This window comes from Euprymna scolopes, chromosome 14 (genome assembly GCF_053919585.1).
Source record: "Euprymna scolopes isolate OS-2025 chromosome 14, ASM5391958v1, whole genome shotgun sequence".
NCBI lineage: Eukaryota > Metazoa > Mollusca > Cephalopoda > Sepiida > Sepiolidae > Euprymna > Euprymna scolopes.
Genome location: NC_136495.1, coordinates 123,056,174 through 123,077,724, shown reverse-complemented (window position 1 = coordinate 123,077,724; position 21,551 = coordinate 123,056,174). Strand labels below are relative to the sequence as shown.

The window sequence follows — 21,551 nt, the reverse complement described above, 5'->3', positions numbered from 1 at the left end:
TAGATGACTTCTGCTTATCCACTGCTCGTTTAATTATTGTCCAAAGATTCTCTATGGGATTCAAATCCGGTGAATTCTCGGGCCAAGGTTTAAGATTTCGATATTTTTCTCATTCAAGAACTTTGTTATCATCCTTGCAGTATGGCAAGAAGCGCCATCGTACTAGAAAAAAGCAGTTTGTGTCCAGAGATTGCTCTTGAATTGTTTGGAGATGATCTTTAAGCACATTCAGGTACCATTTGACATTTATAGCAGTATTTTTCGGTAGAATAAATAGTGCTCCAATTCCCCGAGATTTAAAGCAATCCCACACGTGAACGGTGTCCGGAAGCTTTACCGTAGGGATCACGCAAGATTGACGGACGCGTTCCCCCCTTCCTTCTCCTCACAGGGGATTTTCCAGAAGCTCCAAACATGCGAAAGTGTGCCTCATCCGAAAATATCACCTTGCCCAACTCCTCCACTGTCCAATCTTTATATTTTCTGCAAATTCTGAACTAGTTTTTCTTGATAGAAAAGGCTTTTCTGCTGCTCTCTTTCATTTGAGGCAACTATCGAAATGTTTTCTCCTCACTGTTCGCGTTGGGCCACTCACACCAGCCTCATTTCACGTTTCAGCAAGTATGGCACTGGATGAAGTCCGATCATTAAGCTGAGATCTTATTAAGAGACGATCTTGGCGAGCATTCGACAATTTTGGTCGTCCAGAGAATTTTTTTTGCCCGAGTATCACCTGTTTCTTTGAAGTATTTGATGATTCTGAAGATGGTACTCTTTGTTACAATGCCATTGGCTAAAATATCTTTGCATTTCAATCCACTTTAATGCATAGTAATGATAGTTTGGCGCTTTTCTTTTGATCAGACGTTTTTTCAATCTGGAAAAAGATAAAGAAAATTTTATTAAGCAAAATGTTTAAGAATAATGACAAAATGTTGCTAAAATCTCAGGTTTATGAGTTTTTTATATTCATTGTGACTGTTCATGATGCTGATATCTCATTGTGACTTGATAATAAAGCCAATTTACCCAATCCCACCTTCAGCAAAAACAGAATCTTAGTGCAAGAGATAAAATCTCCAGCTATTAGCCAAAGTATTAAATATAAAGATTTTTAGCAAATCATGTTAGAAAAATATAGCATGAAACATTTTCTTGATAATTTAAGGAAAAAATATGAAATATCTATTAGTCTCAAAACTTTTACAATTGACTGTATATCTATCTATCTATCTATCTGTCTATCTGTCTGTCTGTCTGTCTGTCTATCTATCTTAGTCATCCACGTACAGTACTGTTTCGCTGTTTCACAGCTCATCAGTACGACTAGACAGGTAACTGCCTCAAGCCAGGATCGGAACCCGACCGCTCAAATGACAGTCAAGGCTTCTCACCATGACTTCCACATGGCTCCTGCTGTGTGGGTAATGAATTAACGATGTTTTCACATCATCCAATATATATATATATATATATATATATATATATATATATATATATATATATATGTGTGTGTAATTGTGTAAGTATAATTTATCGTTATTTCACGTTTGATCTTTTTGTAAATTTCAGGGCATTTCATGTTCTTTTTGAGAATACCGGGTCTAACTCCCGGTCAGTATGCCAGTCTTTCGAGCCCCATCTACAACGTGGATACAACGGACATTTGTGTTAACTTCTGGTATTATATGTCTCCTCTACACACGGGAATGTTGACAGTTTCTTATCTGAAAAACACGGATAATTTCAAATCGGCTGAAACTGTATTCACAAGACAAGGTAAGATTGTTGCTTCCTTTTGTTATATTTACAGCATGAGCGTTATATACACACACACACACACGCATATATATATATATATATATATATATATATATATATATATATATATACGAGGGACGTTCCAAAAGTAATGCCTCCTAGTTTTTCTACGAATGCATCAAAAGGATATGTATCTTTGATTTTCTGCCAAAAGTGCATTGATAATGGTGGGGACTACACATAAAAATAAGTTCGAGGGCATAAAAGGTCACTCGTTTTGATGGTACTACCATTTTCATAGCTCTTAAACATTTTGAGTTTATAAAATAGGACGGTTTATTTTTTACACGACTCTCGTATGCATACATATATATATATATATAATGTAAAATTAGTTTCTATAAGAGTAAATAAGCAAAAGAAAAATAAGGATACAAAGTTTTTAAACTCAGTTTATTCGATCATATTAGTTTCATAAAATGAGCTTTACTAAACAGAACTGAACATTTTATACAAGAAAGTGTGTACGATATACAATTAATGGGAGTGGTTGTCAGAGAGCGAGAGAGGGGGGAGATTTGTATCGTGTGCTGAGTACCTTAGAACGGGAGAAGTAGAGATATAAGACAAAAGAAGAGTTTGTAGAAAGTAGTGGATAAGAGTACATACAATGGCATTCAAGTTGTTTACAGCTGTTTTCAAACGATGTTTATTTTCACGGTTACAATATAATGCAGCATTAGTTTGAACAGCCTCTTCTTTGAAAGCATGAATTCTGGAACATCTTGATTTTTTTTTCCACTTATAATAACATAAATGAAAAATATCTAAAAAAAAAAAATCTAATGTTAAACGCATCTGTAAAATATTTTATATCACATCATAGTGCATATTATCTCATCCATCGAGTGGAAGCGATCCTTTTTCATATTCTCTGAGTCATAGTACTGAATAAAATGATGTTACTCCGGCTACTAAAGGGTATACGGATTTTTAAATATTTTTCTTCTAAGAATAAATTTCATTCATAAATATCATTCATTCATAAATATCATTCATTCATAAATACTCATGAAGTAATAGTATGTTACATAGTTGAATACAAATAATAAAATCACATTTTAAGCGACAATCTTCAATTTACTCTTTCAATCAAGACCTGCTGGGTAGACAATCTTCTTTTCTTTTTGCCCTGTTTCTTTCAAATATTCTTTTTACGTAACGCTCTGATGACTTCTTTCATCGGCGAAGTTCCGTTCTCGCATTACAACAATAACCAACTTGGCCTTCGGGCCCAGATCAAAGTGTAGTATCTGTTCCGGCAGATACTGCAAGCAAAGACCATATGTGGGGGCGACCCCACATATAAGTTATTGGTCAATGTAGGGGCAACCCTTCATACCAATTGTCGCTATCCAGCTTCCCTGCTCCCCGGGGAGTTGGTCCCCATTTCCCCTTCACTCCTCACATTAAAAATCGGCCTTGTGCCTAATTTGCTCGGTGGGGGAGCAAATAAATACCATCTGTTCTTCAGATGCTGCACTTCTATTTCTTGTTCTCTTTCGGTGGAGGAGAAATCCTTCACGACTGGGACAATTTTTATTTTTGTACCTTTTCTCCATGTTAAAAACGACCCTGGTGTCTAACTCTGTCCCGTGGGGAGGCCTAGTAAATAGGTACAACAATAATCATATGTTATAATAATAATAATCATAAACGAGGCTACATCAAAGGGAGGTCACTTTCGTATTCTTGTCCACGGTTGCCAGATTGGCCTTGTTTAAAACCAGATTCCACAAAGTTGGCCTTTTTTTTTGTTCCGTTATGAATTCACAACTTGTATTTGTTTTTTTGTTTTTTAAGTGTGACGTACGAACTAACTAGAGAAGGAACTGTAGGGATCCGGGTTACCCAATTTTTTAGATTGTGTGTTCAAAACTGTGACCTCAAAATAGGACAACAAACACCGAGTTACAGTATATACAAAGAATATATTTTATTGAATGAACAAGGTAGAAACAACAAGAGAGTGTTTGTGCGGGTGCACGCGAGTGTGTGCACGTGTAAGCATTATTTAACTTGGAATATTTTTTGTATGTTCGTTGTGTGTATATATATGAACAGGAAAAGTCTTTATAAGTTCATTGTGAACGCATGTGTACCGAGTGTTCAAATAAGTCCGTTAATGTTGTTTTACACGCGTGTCGTTTTACCTTAAGAAAAAATGTAATATCGGTTTTATCTTAAAACGAAGGTATCGCTTGCCGAGGCTAGAGAAATGTGTTTGACAACATTGACGGTTGAAGCAAAAAAAGAGATAGATAGAGAACGGAAGCGGATAGAGAGTGCGAAACAGCAAGTAGAGACGCCACCTGTAGGATAGATCGAAAACTACGGCAAGGGCAAATGACCGTTGTATCATTGATGAATGTGTGATTGTGCGCCCGTGACATACCTATTCGCATATCAGTTTAAAACGCATACACCTATAGAACAAGAAGAATGTTATATAGATAAAGATCGCTAATATTTTAATCCGATAGTGTATTTAACGATTATCGTCGAGTTGCTTCCAGGCCTTGGTAAGATTTGGTGAATTAGTACAAAAAACGAGGGTTTTAATTTATTTTTCTTTTCTTTTTCTCAAGGTGTGCAAGATAGTCGATGGCTGCAGGCGTTAATCGATATCGATGTGTCCGGAATAAAACAGTTCCAAGTAAAGTTTTTCGGATTTGCCGGAAAACGTATCTACGAAGTGATTGGTTTAGATGATGTAACGATTTCCTCTCGGTCATGTCGAAGACAAAAAGGTATATATAAATATATAACAGATGTATTTACATAAACTAGTATAAAGGATTTTAATTTCATCATATTCGGAAATAGGGCATCGTGTTCGATTGGAAGTATCAGTGGTAGTGAATGTTTTTTTAAAAAACAAAAGCTCAAATCAGCAGTTTTTATCATACTGATTCATACAATATTATTTTTACTTTTTTATTAATGTTGTTTGAATTTATATTGGTTACGAGGAAATTCAATGCTAATACTAATGGTTTGACGATTGTTGCTTTACTCTTCCAGGTGCATGTGACTTTGAGAAAGGCTTGTGCAATTGGGTGAATAGACAGGACGATGATTTTGATTGGACAATTGGGTCCGGCTTGACGACAACGACGAAAAGTGGACCGATCAAAGATTTTACACCAGGAACGCAGAGTGGTGAGTTACTTCTTGGAAATCACATAAACCACATACTGTTTTTTTTTTTGGGGGGGTCACTTTTCCTATTTATATCTAATATATAAAAGCTATATGGCTGTTTGTCTGTCTGTATCCTCCGAAACTAAACGTTACAGAGCGGCTCAAGGGGGCTCAAATGATTGGATTTTGTACAGACCGTTTTTTATGACTTTTAGCTGATTAAAATAGTTTTTAGGGGCAAAAATGGGTAAAAAAAATAGAAATAATTGTTTTGTACATTCATCTTAGTTTATTTTTTTAATTTTTAACTTTTAATCAGTTCATATGCGTGTCACATTAGTACAGTGCTAACGCCAACAGAATGTTGCGGTTTCGGTTTCGATTCTAACTGATGGCACCCAAATATCTTGTTTTACTTTTGAAATCGTGACTCTATAATATATACGAAACCTGGACAAATTAAGATATCATATTTAAACGTATTTTATGCCCGGGCAAAGCCAGGCGCCCCCACGCTAGAATATATATATATATAAAATATATACACACACATATATGCACACATGCATGCATACATACATATATATGTGTGTATATGTGTGTGTATGCTTGAAAAGACTTGCTCCCTTCAATCACAGTTGCTATGTAACCAGATTGATATAATTATTGTAAGCGAATGAAATACATTGATCCCCGAAAAGGAAATAATGAATTAAAGCCCGCTATCACGATGAAAAAAAGAAGGAGTTAATTCCTGGGATGATGATATCATAACGAAATGGATAGTACACTACTTCCTCTGTTTTCAAAACATGAGGAAGCACGTTATTTTCACGGACGAAGATATATCAGTCTTTTCTCGAAAAATTAAAATCTGGGGGGATTCTTTCCCTTTGTCAAAAAGATAGAAGTGATGCCTTGTAGTAGGATGATATCGTGACAACAGAACAGATACTATATTAAACCTTCCAAATTAAAGTAACCCAACATCCGGTTTACGACTTCCGCTTGTGCATGCGTATATAATGTGACAATAACATGTATCGGTTTACTGTGTACGTTGGCAGCGTCCCAATCGTTGTTTTTTTTTTGCGTTTAAATTATCCAAATAAACAATTGTTAATACCTTCTGCGTTTATTTTACATCGTTCATTTCCGTATCACATTTTCGTTTTTAACGCAATTTTCTTACAAATAAATCTACTTTAACCCGTTGACAACCATAAGAGCATTTTACAACGGTGATTTACTCACCGCCTTCATTTTTTAATTTATTCTCCATTTTTAATAAACCTTTCTTAAAAAACATTCATTCATTTTCTTCTACACGACCAACATAAATAAATAAACCCGAAAATATGTTGTATTTTTTTAATTTGCGTACAAATAAATAATCAACGCGACAATAAAACGTATTGTTTTACTGTGTACATTTCCGGCGTCCCAATTTTTTTTCGTGTTTGAATTAAAAGATATATCAAAATTTGAATTTAACATTAAGTATTATGGTATCTGTTCAGTGCACATTACCTATAAGTATGTCAACCCACTTATAATTTAATGGCTGTAAGTTTGTTTTTTGTTTTTCAAAAATAAACAATTATAAACTGAACGACTCATAGAAATCTATCTATATTCTTTTTTTTCATTTTAATATGCTTTCATAGAAATGTTTCTGTTATGTCAGAAAAATATTTTCTTTACGTCATCTGTGTCACGCTCATACATTAATTCCATAGATAATATAACATATTGACCCAACGGGTCACGGGTAGTCTAATATATATATATATATATATATATATATATATATATATATATATATATATAAATATATATATATATATATATAATGATTCTGACTGGACCAAAAACAGTGTCAAATAACACTGTGCAATAAATTTTAGATTAAAAACTGCATGCTACATAATACCTGTATTATTATTATCATTATCAGGAAAGTTTTGTTTTTTTTACACAGTGATCACCACTTATCAAGGCCCGGAAGCCACTCAGGGATAAGGGTTATTGCAAGTACATTACGTTAGTGTGGAGATTTGATGAAGTGTTAACTTAAGGGGGCGGTTCATTAGGAATTTGTTAACATTGGACTTGAAGACATCCAAGTTGTAGTCCGGTGGGAAGCAGGCAGACGGAACAGAGTTCCACAGGCGTGCAGTTCTAAGAAAGAAGCTTTGTTCATGGAATCCGCGTTTTGATTTAGGCACAGATATAGAGTGGGGGAAAATTTTCACAGTGGATTCAGCTAGACGGGTGTTTTTCGTGAAAGATTGGCGATGGGGACTAGAGATTGAAGTTCAGACGAGCACCTGCCATGGAAATAACGATAAAGCAAGGATAGACTCGCAACGTCTCTTCTGTGGGAGAGGTTGCAGGGTAGAGAAAAGGGCATCCCCCACTAAGCCACAAAGTCTATTTTGTACTCTGTCAAGGCAGAGTAGGCTGTTTTTAGCAGCTCCTGCCCAGATCTGGCAACAGTATTCCATCCTTGGACGTACTTGGCTTTCATATAGATAGAGAATTGCATCAGTAGTGAGATATCTTCTGGAGCGGTAGAAGGATCCCACCATCTTTCCAGTGACCTTGGCAACAGACTTGATGTACGTGTTCCATTTCAGATCAGGAGTAAAGGTCAAACCCAGAAGCTTATCAAAACACGGGGCCTCACCCAGACGAGAGCCATCCATCACAATTGATGCCAGATGGGGAACAGAGCGTTGAAAGTATCCTAATATTAAAACTTACCTTTACTATAAATTATATTTTATTATTGATTATGAATAGGGCTATGACAACAGCATATTCTTTTCATTATTTTGACTCTCGAGTGTGTGTCCTTTGATATCTTATATGTTTTATATAGAATGATGTCGTTCTCGGTTGATTAGCTATGTCTTTGTCGGATATATATTCGAGAGCCAAAACATTTAAAGGAATATGCTGCTGTCATAGTCATAGTTATGTCAGTTTAAACAACATGTGTCCTACTGGCCATCTTGTGTTGAGTGTCATCCTCCCTTTCTATATTTTTTATATTTCAGCGATAGTCTACTAACGTTCCAGGGTTCAATTCTTTTTTTTTAAACGTTTATTCATCATTGAAATATCTACATGCGGTCTCTCGCCATGTTCATCACTTAGATCACAAAAATTCTACGCAAAATTCTCGATAGTGATGATTTCACAAAGTGCAATTTTTTTGCAAAATACTGAACTAATTCGAAAAAAAAAGGTAACGGGTGAATTTTTCATGCCATTGTGCATATAAGAATGGCCACAGATGCTTTGTACGTTTTTGTGCGTTGCACAGCATAATCTTTTTAATCTTAATTTTACAGCCGGGTTTTTTCTTGAATGACTACATAATAAAACTATGTCTGAATGTTAGAACAGTTTTCAAAACTGATAGTTATTGGACTGCAATCAGTATCTGTAACCGCCTTAATTTGACTAAAAGAAAGCCTTCTGTCATTAATAACAACCCGTCTTATTCTCCTACTCAATGCAGGAGAAATTTTAGGGGACCTACCAAATGATTTTGCTTTTCCATAATTCTCAGTGTTCTTTAGAAAGTTGCAAATAACAGTTTTACTGTGATTTACCTTAGCTGTTATCGCTCGCTGTGACAAACCTTGCTTATGGAATCTTAGAATTCGAGAGCGCTTAACTTCGGTTAGTTTTCTTGCTTTAGGCATGGAAACACCTTTACACAGTGATTGCTAATCTCTAACTGAACTAAATTACCATAAATCTAACAATTTACACTCTTGTTATTATAATTCTGATCATGTGTACAAAGCCTAATTTAATAAACATGCAAATTTGTAAATAAGATTTTTGGAATGTACCTTTTAATTTCCATAACCTTTAAGTTTAAAATATATCCTTAAGAAAAAGATTTCTTTTTAAAGATTTTTAAGTTGTCTTAAATTTTGGATCAGCAGTGTATAAAATATATAAGTGTAACTTACATTGCATGTATTATTAATATTATTAATATTATTAATATTATTAATATATGATGACCATGCTTTTACGTCATATAATAATCGAGTTCGTTTGATAGGAAAAATCTAGATATAACAGAAATGTATGGCTTAAATAAATAATACTTATAATGTCATATATATTATATATAAAAGAATTAAAACATACACACACACAGATATATATGTATGTATATATATATATATAAATATATATATGTATATATATATATATATATATATATATATATATATATATATATATATATATATATATATATATATATATATATAGCAGGGAGGGTGTGCCCGGGCGTAAAAAACGCTTAAATATAATATTTTAACTTGTCCAGATTTCATATATATTATTATAGTGTCGTGATTTCAAAGATTTCAAAATTAAAAAAAAAAATATTTGGATCGCATCACTTAGAATCAAAACCGAAATCGTAAGAATCAAAGCTAGTGACGTTAGCACTGTACCAACGTGACACTCATATAAACCGATTAAAAAAAAAAAAATTTTTAATACTAAGATGAATTTAAAAAAAAAAAATTTTTTTAAATAAACTAAGATGAATGTACGAAATGCATAGCGATTTTTTTTTTTTTTCAATTTTTGGTCGATTTTTGACCCCTTAAAACTATTTTAACCGACTAACGCACCATAAAAGAACGGTCCGTAAAAATTCAATCATTTGAGGCCCCTAGCGAGTTTCGAGGGAGATAGAGTTTGAAAATATGGAGACAGACAGACATATAGCCGTTTATATATATATATATATATATATATATATATATATATATATATATATATATATATATATATATATTCGCCAAATTATAATGAATATAAAGGTATTAAACATTAAATAAAAATGTATAAATATATAAAGATGTTTTTTTAATAAAACACTAGGGATAAGCTATATAATAAATTGTCCGAATTCCTGTAGTTTTTTTTAAAATAACATACCCTCTTTTCTTCATCAAAAACCAACTATATATGTAAGCAGAATGTTTTTAATAGTTTATAGGTTAGCAAAAATTAGCCTGTAGCAAAATTGTTTTGGTGGGAGGTTGTTTCAGCATTCTGGGGAGACATGAGATAAAATAATATTTGGTCTAAAATCCCCGACACACTATTTTATGGTAAACAACTGATGATCCCTACAATATTATAAAGATTAACAAAAATTCTTGGAAAAAATAACTGACTGCAACAGATTAATTAGCTTCCAAGCAAACGAGTTTCTCAATGAAAAGAACTATTTTTTTATTTATTCTTAAACGGTGAAACATTTTTAACGATCTCTATTTCCTTATATGGGTGTGTGTATGTATGTATGTATGTATGTATGCGTACGTGCGTGTCTGTGTAGCCCATAAATAGTGAAGTATTTTAACATTAATTTTAATTTTAAAATAGGTAACCACTTCTGGGCCACCCTGTAATACTGCACGGTTGTAAAATACGCTTAAATATGATATTTTATATTTTATTTATTCCAACAAATTTCAGTAATTAAGTAATATATGATATTTTCATTTGTCCAGATTTCATATATATTATTATAGAGTCGTGATTTCCAAAGATAAGAAAAAAGTGCTTGGGTGCCATCAGCTAGAATCGAAACCGAAATTGCAGCATTCAAAGCTGGTGACGTTACCTCTGTACCAACGTGGCACGCACATGAACTGATTAAAAATTAAAAAGAAAATAAGATGAATGTACAAAATATATAACGATTTTTTTAAATTTTAACCCATTTTGACTCGTTAAAAACTGTTTTAACCGGTTAAAGACTCATAAAAAACACGGTCGGTAAAAAAAAGTCAATCGTTTGAGGCCCCTAGCGGCGCTCTTCTAATTTTACTTTCGAAAGAGATAGAGTTTGAAAATTTGGAGATTAACAGACAGACATATAACCTTTTATATATGAGACATATGTATAGCATATATATAATACATATATACGACGGTAGTTCCAAAAATAAAGCCTCCTATATTTTAACTAAGACAAGAAAAAGGTATGAAAACGAACGCCCCTCCTATCTATTATGGTGCATATTTTTAATCTGAGTGTTTTCATCCGAGTATTTACTTTTGAACGTTTAATCTAATTCTTGCATGATGGATCATTCAAGCACGGTAGTGTTTGAATATATGGTTAAGTGGCAATTTTAGTCATTTAGAACTGCTTTAAAGCTTCGCTCACTCATTTTTCGACCAAATTTCAAACAATTATTTCAGTTTATAAATAACCTTCTCAGCTATATTATGAAAAAAAAACTTCGATTTTTGTTTAGTAAAACAAATGATGATTTTTTAATTCAATTTATAACATTATATAATCAAATATTAATGCTGCAATATTTTAAGTTATAAATTTATTATATTTTTTACTAGAATACCTTGTCCTTTTTTTCCAGTTTAAACAACTAGTCCTTTATTTTTCCATGTTTAAACTTAACCATATTACTTTCCATGCTCGCATTTTTTCTATTGTAATTCATAGAAAGGCTGTTAAGGATAAAGTTCATTTTTCTGCCCAGCCTTGTAGGTAACGTTGCACATATTAAATTAGTGGCACTTTTGGGACCCTGTTTAAAGATAAGGAAAAAAATAGCTGGTGCTCCAACCCAAATGTTTAAACAGTCCATGTATAAACGAATGATGCCTGTATTGTTTTTTTAGTAATATTTCATATAACAAAATTTCACATAATTACAAAATGTCATTTAACGTTTCAGGTTCCTATCTCTATATCCAACCGGAATCGGATTTTCTCTACGAAGACAAAGACAGTGCCATAAAATTCACCATTTTGGAGAGCGAGACGTTTGATCAAAAACAACGGAGATGTTTCCAGTTTCATTATTACATGAAGGGAGCTAAAGATAGCGGCCTTGAAGTACTGCTTCATTCGGAAGGAAGTAAGACGATGAAACCAATATGGCGGCTAGAGGGTCACCAGGGCGATGAATGGAAAATGGCTCAGATTCTTCTTCCAGTTAAAAGCGAAGATTATCAAACCTATCAGGTAGATGTTACTTGCATTTTCAGTAATTACATTTTTTTTAATAGTGGTTGAATATTATTTTCTTACTAATTTAGAAGATATTTATCCAACCATGCAGTATGGTAAACGACAGAGGAATTGAAATCAAAAAAAATGTTTTAAAAATTTGATTATCTTCGGACTGGTATGGTTTTGCAGTTCTGAAAGTTTTTAAAGTATCGTCTTGTATTTCATAGTAAGTGTTATATATATATATATATATATATATATATATATATATATATATATATATATGCGGTGGCCGATCGTCAAATGTGTTTTAAAATCCATATAATTTCTAAAAATCAACCTTTGTCATTTCTCGATTTATACACTTGTTGGCGATAATAAAACACACAGAGCTGGTTATAAAAATGTTTTGTTTATTCAAAATAACCTTTTCCGTTTCCGAATGACGATTTTGACATTAATGACGGCGTGCATGGTGGGGTTGATGTGTTCAGAAAAGTGTGACTTAGCTCGCCAGTCGTAGTCGCTTTCTCTCTCTCTCTCTCTATCTCTCTCTCTCTCTCTCTATCTATCTATCTATCTATCTATCTACCTCTTTCTCTCCTTCTCTCTCTCTCCTTCTCTCTCTCCTTCTCTCTTCTTCTTTCTTTCTCTTCCTTTCTGTTATTTGCATCCCTTTTATTGACTCAGATGACGTCAACATTCCAACAAGCATTGTCTTGAAAATGTGGATCAATTTCGATGTCCCAATCTCCAGGGATTCTACGTCCAACATCTTCACCTTCTTTTGACGTCATTCTCGGGTAAAATCCAAGGCTTCTGACCGATTGTTTTGACGTAATTCTTGAGGAATAGGGTTTATCCAACATAAGTTTATAATAAGATTTCAAACAGTTACGGATGTTTATTTTTAAAAACAACATTCAATTCAGAAATGTTTACTTAAAAAGAAATGATTTTATAATCTCATAAATTTAGAAAAGAATCTATATTTTTTCTATTTTACAAAATTAATTAAATTCTCTTGGCATGAAATAATTTTGAAAAGAAATAATGAATTAATCATCTCTGAAAAATGAATATTTTTTCTTAATTTCATACGATTAGGAAATTTAATCCTTTTATGAAATCCAAATAAAATTCTGATTTGTGGTTTATATTGCTTTACTATTACATCACTACATATCAAGTTCGAAAAGCCAATCGAGGATGAAGGTTAATGAGATCGAACTGATTAACAGTTGAATGATGTGGAGCAGTATGACAGGATTGAAAATCTTCACATCCCACCCCTCAAGCCATAGCATAACTAGAAAACAGCGATTATCCCCCTTTGTTAGTAATTTGATGACTAAAAATGAAAATAGACGAGGAAACAAAAGTTACGAGGCCGACAAAAGTAAAACCAAGATCTGATACGAAATGCTGCAATCAAAAAGAAATCAGTTCTTTTGCTTCAGAAAAAAAAAAAGCTAACTATGGAGACGTGACTTTGTTGTTAAAATTCTGAAAAGTTCGAACTGAAATTTAATCCACTCTGTTCAGGTTTTCTGGTGTTCTTGTTTTTTGTTGTTGTTTTTTTTTTTTGTTTCGTTTTGTTTTTTGTGTGAATGAGTCATTATTTATCAAGAGCAAAGATCACTTGAGGATAAGGGTTTAAATGGTGAATCTTTCGAATGTGTAGAAACGTCGCCATCATCGTCATTGTCATCATCATCATCGTCGTCATCTTCATCGTCATCGTCGTCGTCATCATCATCATCATCATCATCGCGTTCCACTCTTTCTCGAGATCCATCGTCGGGCAGTGTCCAGAGCAACTCTCAGGTCCACATCGGAGCATGCTTTGCTTAAAGTGACCATCTGTGAGAATCTATGCAATCTCGATAATGTTACTATCCGTTTTTTGACAAATGCGACAAACATTCGATTTCTAAAAAAGAAACATGGTATCTCAAAAGTCTATCATATGCTTCCAATTTTAGTCCCATTCATTCCAAACAAGAAATAATGTCATTTGGATGTAAAGGACTTTTTTAAACCATATTTATAGGGCCATTATGTTGGGAATTGAGAAGCGAGATGTCAGTTCCTATTGCATTTGATGACAGTATGTTAGTATAGTCAGAAAAGCAGAAAAGGATAGGGAATTTCAACGTTCAATAGTTCGACGGGAAAAAACTATTAAAGTAGAAGGCTTTCCGGCATCTAATACCATCTACAGTAAAGGGGTGGGATTTTGCTGCTTGTCGAATTAGTAAGGGTTATTTATAAATGCTACGAGTTAATTAAAGCACATTACATTAAAGTACTTGCAAAATTAACAGAGCGGTGCAACATTGCGTCGAAGGACCAGAGGATGGAGCTTGGTTAACAGTGTGGGACCTATTAAATTAAAAACTCTTTGTGACCGTATTACATAGGGATGAACAAATTCTAAATGCAACAGCCCAAATATGGCAACAATACCCCAGGCATCGGCGAATATTGGCTTTATAGAGATATAAGTTACTGTCGGGTGTGAGTAGTTTTCTAGAACGGCAGAGATAGCGAATCTTTTCAGCAGTCTTGGCAGTGTCTTCTGTGAATAAATAGTTGTAGATATTTCATCGCATAAGGTCTTAACACTATCTCAAAGCAGTATATACCTGGCAAGAAGAGTTTCTTTTTTACACCTGAATGAGAGTGAATCTTATTGACTATTTAATTATATTATTTTTTTTTTTTACAGGTCATCCTTAAAGGTTTCCGAGGTACAAGATTTGAAGGGCAGGTGGCTATTGATGAGTTACAATTTACAGATGCATTTCCCTGTCGGATTAGACCCCGAGAAGCTGCTATAACCTCCATCGCCACAACTCCGTTGCCTACCAGTCAAATACCAATTGGTGAGACTTTCCTTGAAGAATTTAATAAACTATACACTAAGGAATATATTTATGTTTTTTTTGTTTTTCATCATCATCATCATCATCATCATCATCATCAAGAAGAAGAAGAAGAAGAAGAAGAAGAACGATGTAATTAGATCAATATGCAGATTGCACACCTATTCAACAACAAAAGAACCAATCAAAAAATAGCAATCACGCATTTTATTCATGATCTAAGGTGACCTTCAAATTTTCCGTTTTTCCAGCGACCAACATATATATATATATATATATATATATATATATATATATATATATATATAGTCTTAGAAGGTTTTTAACCTTTAAAACTATATAAAAAATGTATTATTTAATTTTTATATATTTTTTATCATTCGTTTTAAAACTATTTAGTCAGTAAGTCATTTAATCACCTGCAATCAATGCATCAACTTGCTTTCTCGAATTCACTTTAGTCCTAATGTTAATTTGAGAGATCATCAGTTGTTTACCATAAAACACTGTTCCGAGGATTTAAAAACAAAACAATATATTAAACCATGGTCCCCCCCACACAATATATTTCTCTATCTCTCCTCCTTACTATCATGTGTTTACTAGTTGTCGCTCTGATATTTTCTGACTATTGGTTTTTTTTATAAGCATCCATGCGTAAGTGATTTTATGAGCAGATAAATAAAATCTAATTTCACGACAACGACATGGGTGTATAATTTTTTATATATTCATGAGTAAATGAAAATATAATACGTGACCGACTAACGGCGAAATTCTAAGAATAATTTCCGAATCATTTTATCGAATGTGTTTAAACCAAATGTCTTCATTTTTATTTCAGTTGGATTCGACTGCGCGTTTGACAAAGACATCTGCGGATGGAAACAGAACGTGCATTCAAAGTTCCAATGGTCGCGACAAAAAGGACTGAAAAACGGACCGTCATCTGATCACACAGGAGGTCAGTTGAAAAGCCTACATATCAGTTCTAATGTATGTAGCTATCAATCTTTGTAGGTTCCGCATATGGAGACGCTGGCTCATTAAAATATTCAATATTAACTGCTTCAAAGTAGTGTTTAACACAGACAAAAAAAAAAAGCATGGCTATTCTATTACCTCACTAGTAGGCCACCTGGCGTAGCCCGGTCGTAAATTGCGTATAAATATTATATTTTAATTAATGCAGAAACTGAAACATGTACATGCGGATATTATCTTTTTTTCTCTAAACCGTCTACTTGTAAGTAAAAAAAAATACTCAAGCTGAAGTCGAAACCAAAACCAAAATACAGTAAGTCAAGTACGATAACCATTAGACTAGCGTGATACGCTCTTTAATGAGTGTTTTCAAACTATTATTATCAGCATGAGAAATTAGTAATGTGAACTATTCAGACATGCGCATTCGTGAAACAGTTAGTACATAGATGATACCCCACGTACCAATATTTCAACTTTGATTCTTTAGCAGCCCTTATTTCTTGATGAAAACGAATTTAAAAGTTTTTCACATGCTTGAATATCTTATATACCAAATTTTAAGTCTGCAGATCAAAAATTAAGTGAGTATATAGGTTGAGAAACGTCCTCACACACAAACACATATTCACACATTCATAGATATATAGATAAGCGCACACGGTCCCCATTTTCAGGACCAAAGTGATAATTAGTTCAGCAACATGTACATTTTTCAGGCGTATCTAAAGTTATCATAAAGATTGGATTGTTTTTTTATATCATTGACGTCTCAATTTTAGTACAATGTTAAAATCATATTGGTTATGCCGATAATTTAAATTTTAAATTGATCTTTTTCAATTTTTATCATTATCAAGTATTTTATTTTAATTTATTATCTTTCCTCTTAATTATCATTCGTAAAATCTTCACGTTCAAAATGAGATTATTCTATTTAGTCGATGTTTAGCAATTTCTTCATTTATCGACTTTCCATGCATTAATATTTTAATATTTATGCTTTAGTTGTTATTAATCGCCTTTGTTTAATTTTTAACTTACAATTCTTACATTATCTTTTCTATAACAATCTCAGTCCAAACTCTTTACTTAGTTTTCTTCAACTTTATGTTTTAATCAAACTTATTTTAATCTATTCTAATCTTCGTGTTATTGAAACAAGTCGGGTGCTATTTTATTATCCATAACAATTATCAAAATCAAAATTATTTCTTTTTCTCATTTTTAGGTTATAATTTTTTTTAGATTTAAATTTACAAATCATGATTAAGAAAAAAGATAATAAATTAAAATAAAATACCTGATAATAATAAGAATGAAATTCACACACACACACACACACACACATATATATATATATATATATATATATATATATATATATATATATATATATATATATATATATATATATGTTTCGCCATTTTTTAAGAAATTGTATATTTTCTATTTATCTGTCAGTATCTTTTTCTATCGCTTTCACTTTTTTTCTCGGAAACTAGTTGATCGTTTTGGCTGAAATTCTGTGCTTACCTTTTTTATAATGTGTATCGAACTAAGTATTATGGTATCCATCATATTCACAGTCATAGATCAAGAGGGATTAGTCAATACAATATTTGCTGTACACATATATAAGTTTTGCATAAAGCGCTCATTATATGTCAACGTGCAATTACTTTTTACCCATGTTTAACGGACTAAATGTTTTTTTAATGATTCATTTATTTTTTCAGGTGGATTCTTTCTCTACATCGATTCGACAAACATGGCCCCACACGCTGTAGCTGCCATGATGAGTCCGAACCTTACTTTGACCACACAGAGGTGCTTCAGTTTTTACTATTATATGGCTGGTGAAGACCTAAATACATTATCCGTGGTCTTCAGGAGTGATGACGGAAATGAAACGCTCTGGAAAAGAGAAGGACCCCAGGGAAATCAGTGGAATTATGCTACTATTAATTTGCCTATAGATGACGACGGTTTAAATGGAATTGTAAGTACAAAATGGAAAAACACAGCACCTCTTGTGTTATTTGAATTAATCAAACTACTTTTCTTAGTTTGGCTCGTTTTTAACATATTATTATAACGTTTTATTTGTAATGTATTTAAGTACTCGCTGCCAGTAAACAGAGCAACGGCCGTACGAGATGGGGGATAAAATGTTCCGACATTTACAAGGAACTAGCAAGGTTGGGCCGTGTCTAGGAGTGTTTGGATGCCTGGTAGGGAGAAATAATAAAATCTTTATTTATGACTTATCATGTTATCGTCGTGTTTTATTGTCTGCGAATACATTCAAACTCGAACGTCAATATTCAGTTTTTGATAAGGTTTATTTAAAAAGACAGTCACATGAACATATTAAAGAGACAACTTGTATACGCGCGGAACAGAGAAAGACCTATAGATAGATGGATAACTCGTCAAGGTATATAAGTCACAGTGTGCACCCTTCTTATTAGAGTCAGCCTCTAGACATGTGTCCAGAAAAATTTCACAAATAATGGTCGAGAATTTGAGTGTTTTTTAATAGGGGCAATGTCATTGTGCCACATCACGTGATCCCCCCCCTTTTTTGTGACCTGACTGGCAAATGTCATAATATCATCGGGTCATTGGCACAATAATTATTTTAAAATCTTTTTCTCTTATATATATATTATTCCTTAATTGGAATTCATTTTTTGAGATGAGCATTATATGTTAATTTTTATTTTTATTTCGGACTATTAGTCTCATCTTTATTACTTTTTTTTTTATTTTGTTTTTGTTTTTTTATCTTTTTATTGGTTCACAACGTTTCGGCCAACTTCCTCTGGCCTTCGTCAGGTGGTAACCGCGACGGATAGGAACTTCGAATCTCCTAACTGCATTCTCAGCCATCACTGCCATCCGTAGTTGTTGTCGTCTCACCACATTTTTTTTACCAATTACCTCTGGCACGCTTTGGGTGGGATTGAAACCGCTATCTTCAGACAATGTTCATCTGGAACCGTAGAGATTCAACGTCTCTATCAACTGCGCCACGGGCTCCGAAGGGCTTTTTTTTTCTTCTTCTTTCAATTATTCTCAAGTATTAATCACCTTTTTTTTTAAGCATAAACTCTTTTGACCATGTTTTTTTAATAAAATATTATTATGTTATGTTATTTTGAAAACCCTTTATCTTCCCCAGTTAAATTTTTTTCTCATTCAATTTTATGGACTTTTTTTTTCGAAATATTCAATCTTCTAGCAGAATGACTTCTGACGATTGAAGTGTCATTCAAACCTAACCACTAAAACACGGCTATGTAATTCACAAGGATAGGCTAGACAGGAAAATATTAAGACAATTTGGAAGTCATATATCTATTCGAAAATGAAGACTAATTTTTTGAGCACGGTGTTATATCGGTTCATGGATATGTAAGTTGTACCAAAAGTTGCACACTTGTACCAAGGGTTGAAAGTAGACGTTTACCAAAAGTTTAAAAAAAAATAATTGGCGATGTGTACACACACACACAAAGTAACTCCACAGGAAAACCAAATCTGATGGTAAGTTCTGGATGGCTAAAAATAAGATTACTAACGACGACGACGCTGACGATGATGATTTAAAAAAGTCATGAGAAATAGAAACTCAATATCTGAGAAAGTTTCTCGTATATAAACTGATCAAGTCGTACGTTTAACTATATTACCAGCTTTGTCTTTCAGAGAATGTGTTTTTGCTCGCAAGGTAACCCAAAATATTTATAGTTCGAAGACTTGCAGACTTTCGTGATTTAAGCACATAATCTAACTATATTTTGCAATATTTCGACACTAAATAAACTCCAGATATTGTTTATATGCTGCAAAACATAAAAACTAATTCTCTCAGTTTCTTATATTAATCAAATCTTTGAATATAAAGGATGATATTTTATAATCTCGCCAATATTTTATAATCTTGCATATATTTTATAATCTTGCATATATTTTATAATCTTATTTATTGTCATTTTACAGATTCAATTAACCGGAATCGGACCAAACGTCGCAGCAAGCGGGTTTATGGCTCTTGACGATATAACTTTGCAGTATGGAGAATGTAAATGTAAGTAGTAGTTGTATTGTTAGATTATGTTGGGACAACATCAGGTAGCCTTGCTTATAGTCGATTTAAAACGTCGACTATTATTATTAAACAAGTAAAATGTTAGATAATGAACATTATTATTGTTTTGTTACTGTTATGTACAAAAAAGGAGAGAGTGTTATTCTAAGAAGAAATGTTTAGTAAAATATTTAGAAACAATAAAGGAAAGAATGCCGTCTGAGGAGTTGAGTATTAAAATACTAAACAATAAATTTTGCCAGAAAACGTGCCTGAAGGTCACGTGCTAGGGCTTTGTGTGGTCGAGTGCTGTAAGCATAAAGAAATAGTTGCATATATACAAGTAGAGTTAGGATTTAGGAGTAGACAGACCTAGAGAGAGGGCTAGACAGAAGAAGAGAGTGTAACGGTCCTATACGGGTGTAAAGCAGTAACTAAGACAAGCGCACAATCTTCCAATAAGGAGAACAATTGAAATAAAAGCTGTCTGAAGATATAACTCGATACTCCTGGTCGTTTCTTTGGAAGGAATGTTCATTTCAGCTTTTCACAGATTCATCAACCAAGACCCCAAATGAATGAAGGTAATGTTTTCCTGTTTGGCAAGATATGATTCTCCAGAATATGTTCCGTCACTTTGTTATTAAGGTAATATTTGTTGATAAAATGTTATAAGTTCTGTTTAACTGTATATATGAGTAATGTATATATGTAAGCATTTATGAACATTAGACGACACGAAGAAACTTCGCTATATACACAACTCATCATATACCTAATGTACTTTATATACAGCGCCTTACAAATATATAGACCTTATACTCCAACAACGTAACAGTATCATTTCCCATTTATTTATACATTTCAAACATATTTATCATACTAGCAGACCGCCTGGCTCGGCCCGGTCGTAAAATACGCATAAATATTATACTTTAATTAATTCAGAATTCTTATTTATTATAAATAGAAAACCCGGAGGTATAAACAAAACATTAAATTTCTATTTACAAAAATGAAGTAAAAAAAAAAACGGAAAAAACTGAAACGCGAGTATTAGTTTCTTCTAAACAGATCAGGTCTTCTAAGTAAAAAAATAATACTCGAACTGAGTCGTGTACGATAACCATTATACCAGTTTCCCATGTTCTCTATTTAGTGTTTTTAAACAAACGTATACTTAACATAAGAAAGCTGTTATTTGTCATGATCGCACATGCGCAGTCGTGAAACAGTTAAACATACATTAAAATCCGAGCACTGCTCACGTACCGATTTTTCAAATTTGACCCTATAGCAGTGCTTTTTTTTCGGATGAAAACTGATTACAAAGTTTACCATGTGTCTGATTAATCTATATATGAAATTTCTTTTTAGTAGATCAAAAATTCGTTGAGTATATAGGTTGAGAAGTGTCTTCACAGACACACATTCTCACTTTTATAGATATATAGATTATATAATTTTTTGGTTCAGTTCAATAAATATTCTCTGACTCTACCATTTGAGACTGTCATTATTTTCTGAAACAAAAATTGCACCACCAAACATTAATGCTATTGTTTTTGTTTTTGTTTTT

The 21,551-nt window shown here is 32.9% G+C and overlaps 1 protein-coding gene across 1 annotated transcript in view; it reads left to right on the top strand.

The window, feature by feature from the left end:
- Nucleotides 1-21,551, top strand: part of LOC145292796 (MAM and LDL-receptor class A domain-containing protein 1-like) — a 497,041-nt gene that overhangs the window by 131,840 nt on the left and 343,650 nt on the right. Inside the window, exons 34-41 of the mRNA XM_080138835.1 lie at nucleotides 1,573-1,779; nucleotides 4,410-4,571; nucleotides 4,846-4,983; nucleotides 11,727-12,016; nucleotides 14,736-14,892; nucleotides 15,737-15,856; nucleotides 17,616-17,878; nucleotides 19,885-19,972. Coding sequence (XP_079994961.1) covers nucleotides 1,573-1,779; nucleotides 4,410-4,571; nucleotides 4,846-4,983; nucleotides 11,727-12,016; nucleotides 14,736-14,892; nucleotides 15,737-15,856; nucleotides 17,616-17,878; nucleotides 19,885-19,972 — 1,425 coding nt within the window. The remainder of the gene's footprint in view (nucleotides 1-1,572; nucleotides 1,780-4,409; nucleotides 4,572-4,845; nucleotides 4,984-11,726; nucleotides 12,017-14,735; nucleotides 14,893-15,736; nucleotides 15,857-17,615; nucleotides 17,879-19,884; nucleotides 19,973-21,551) is intronic.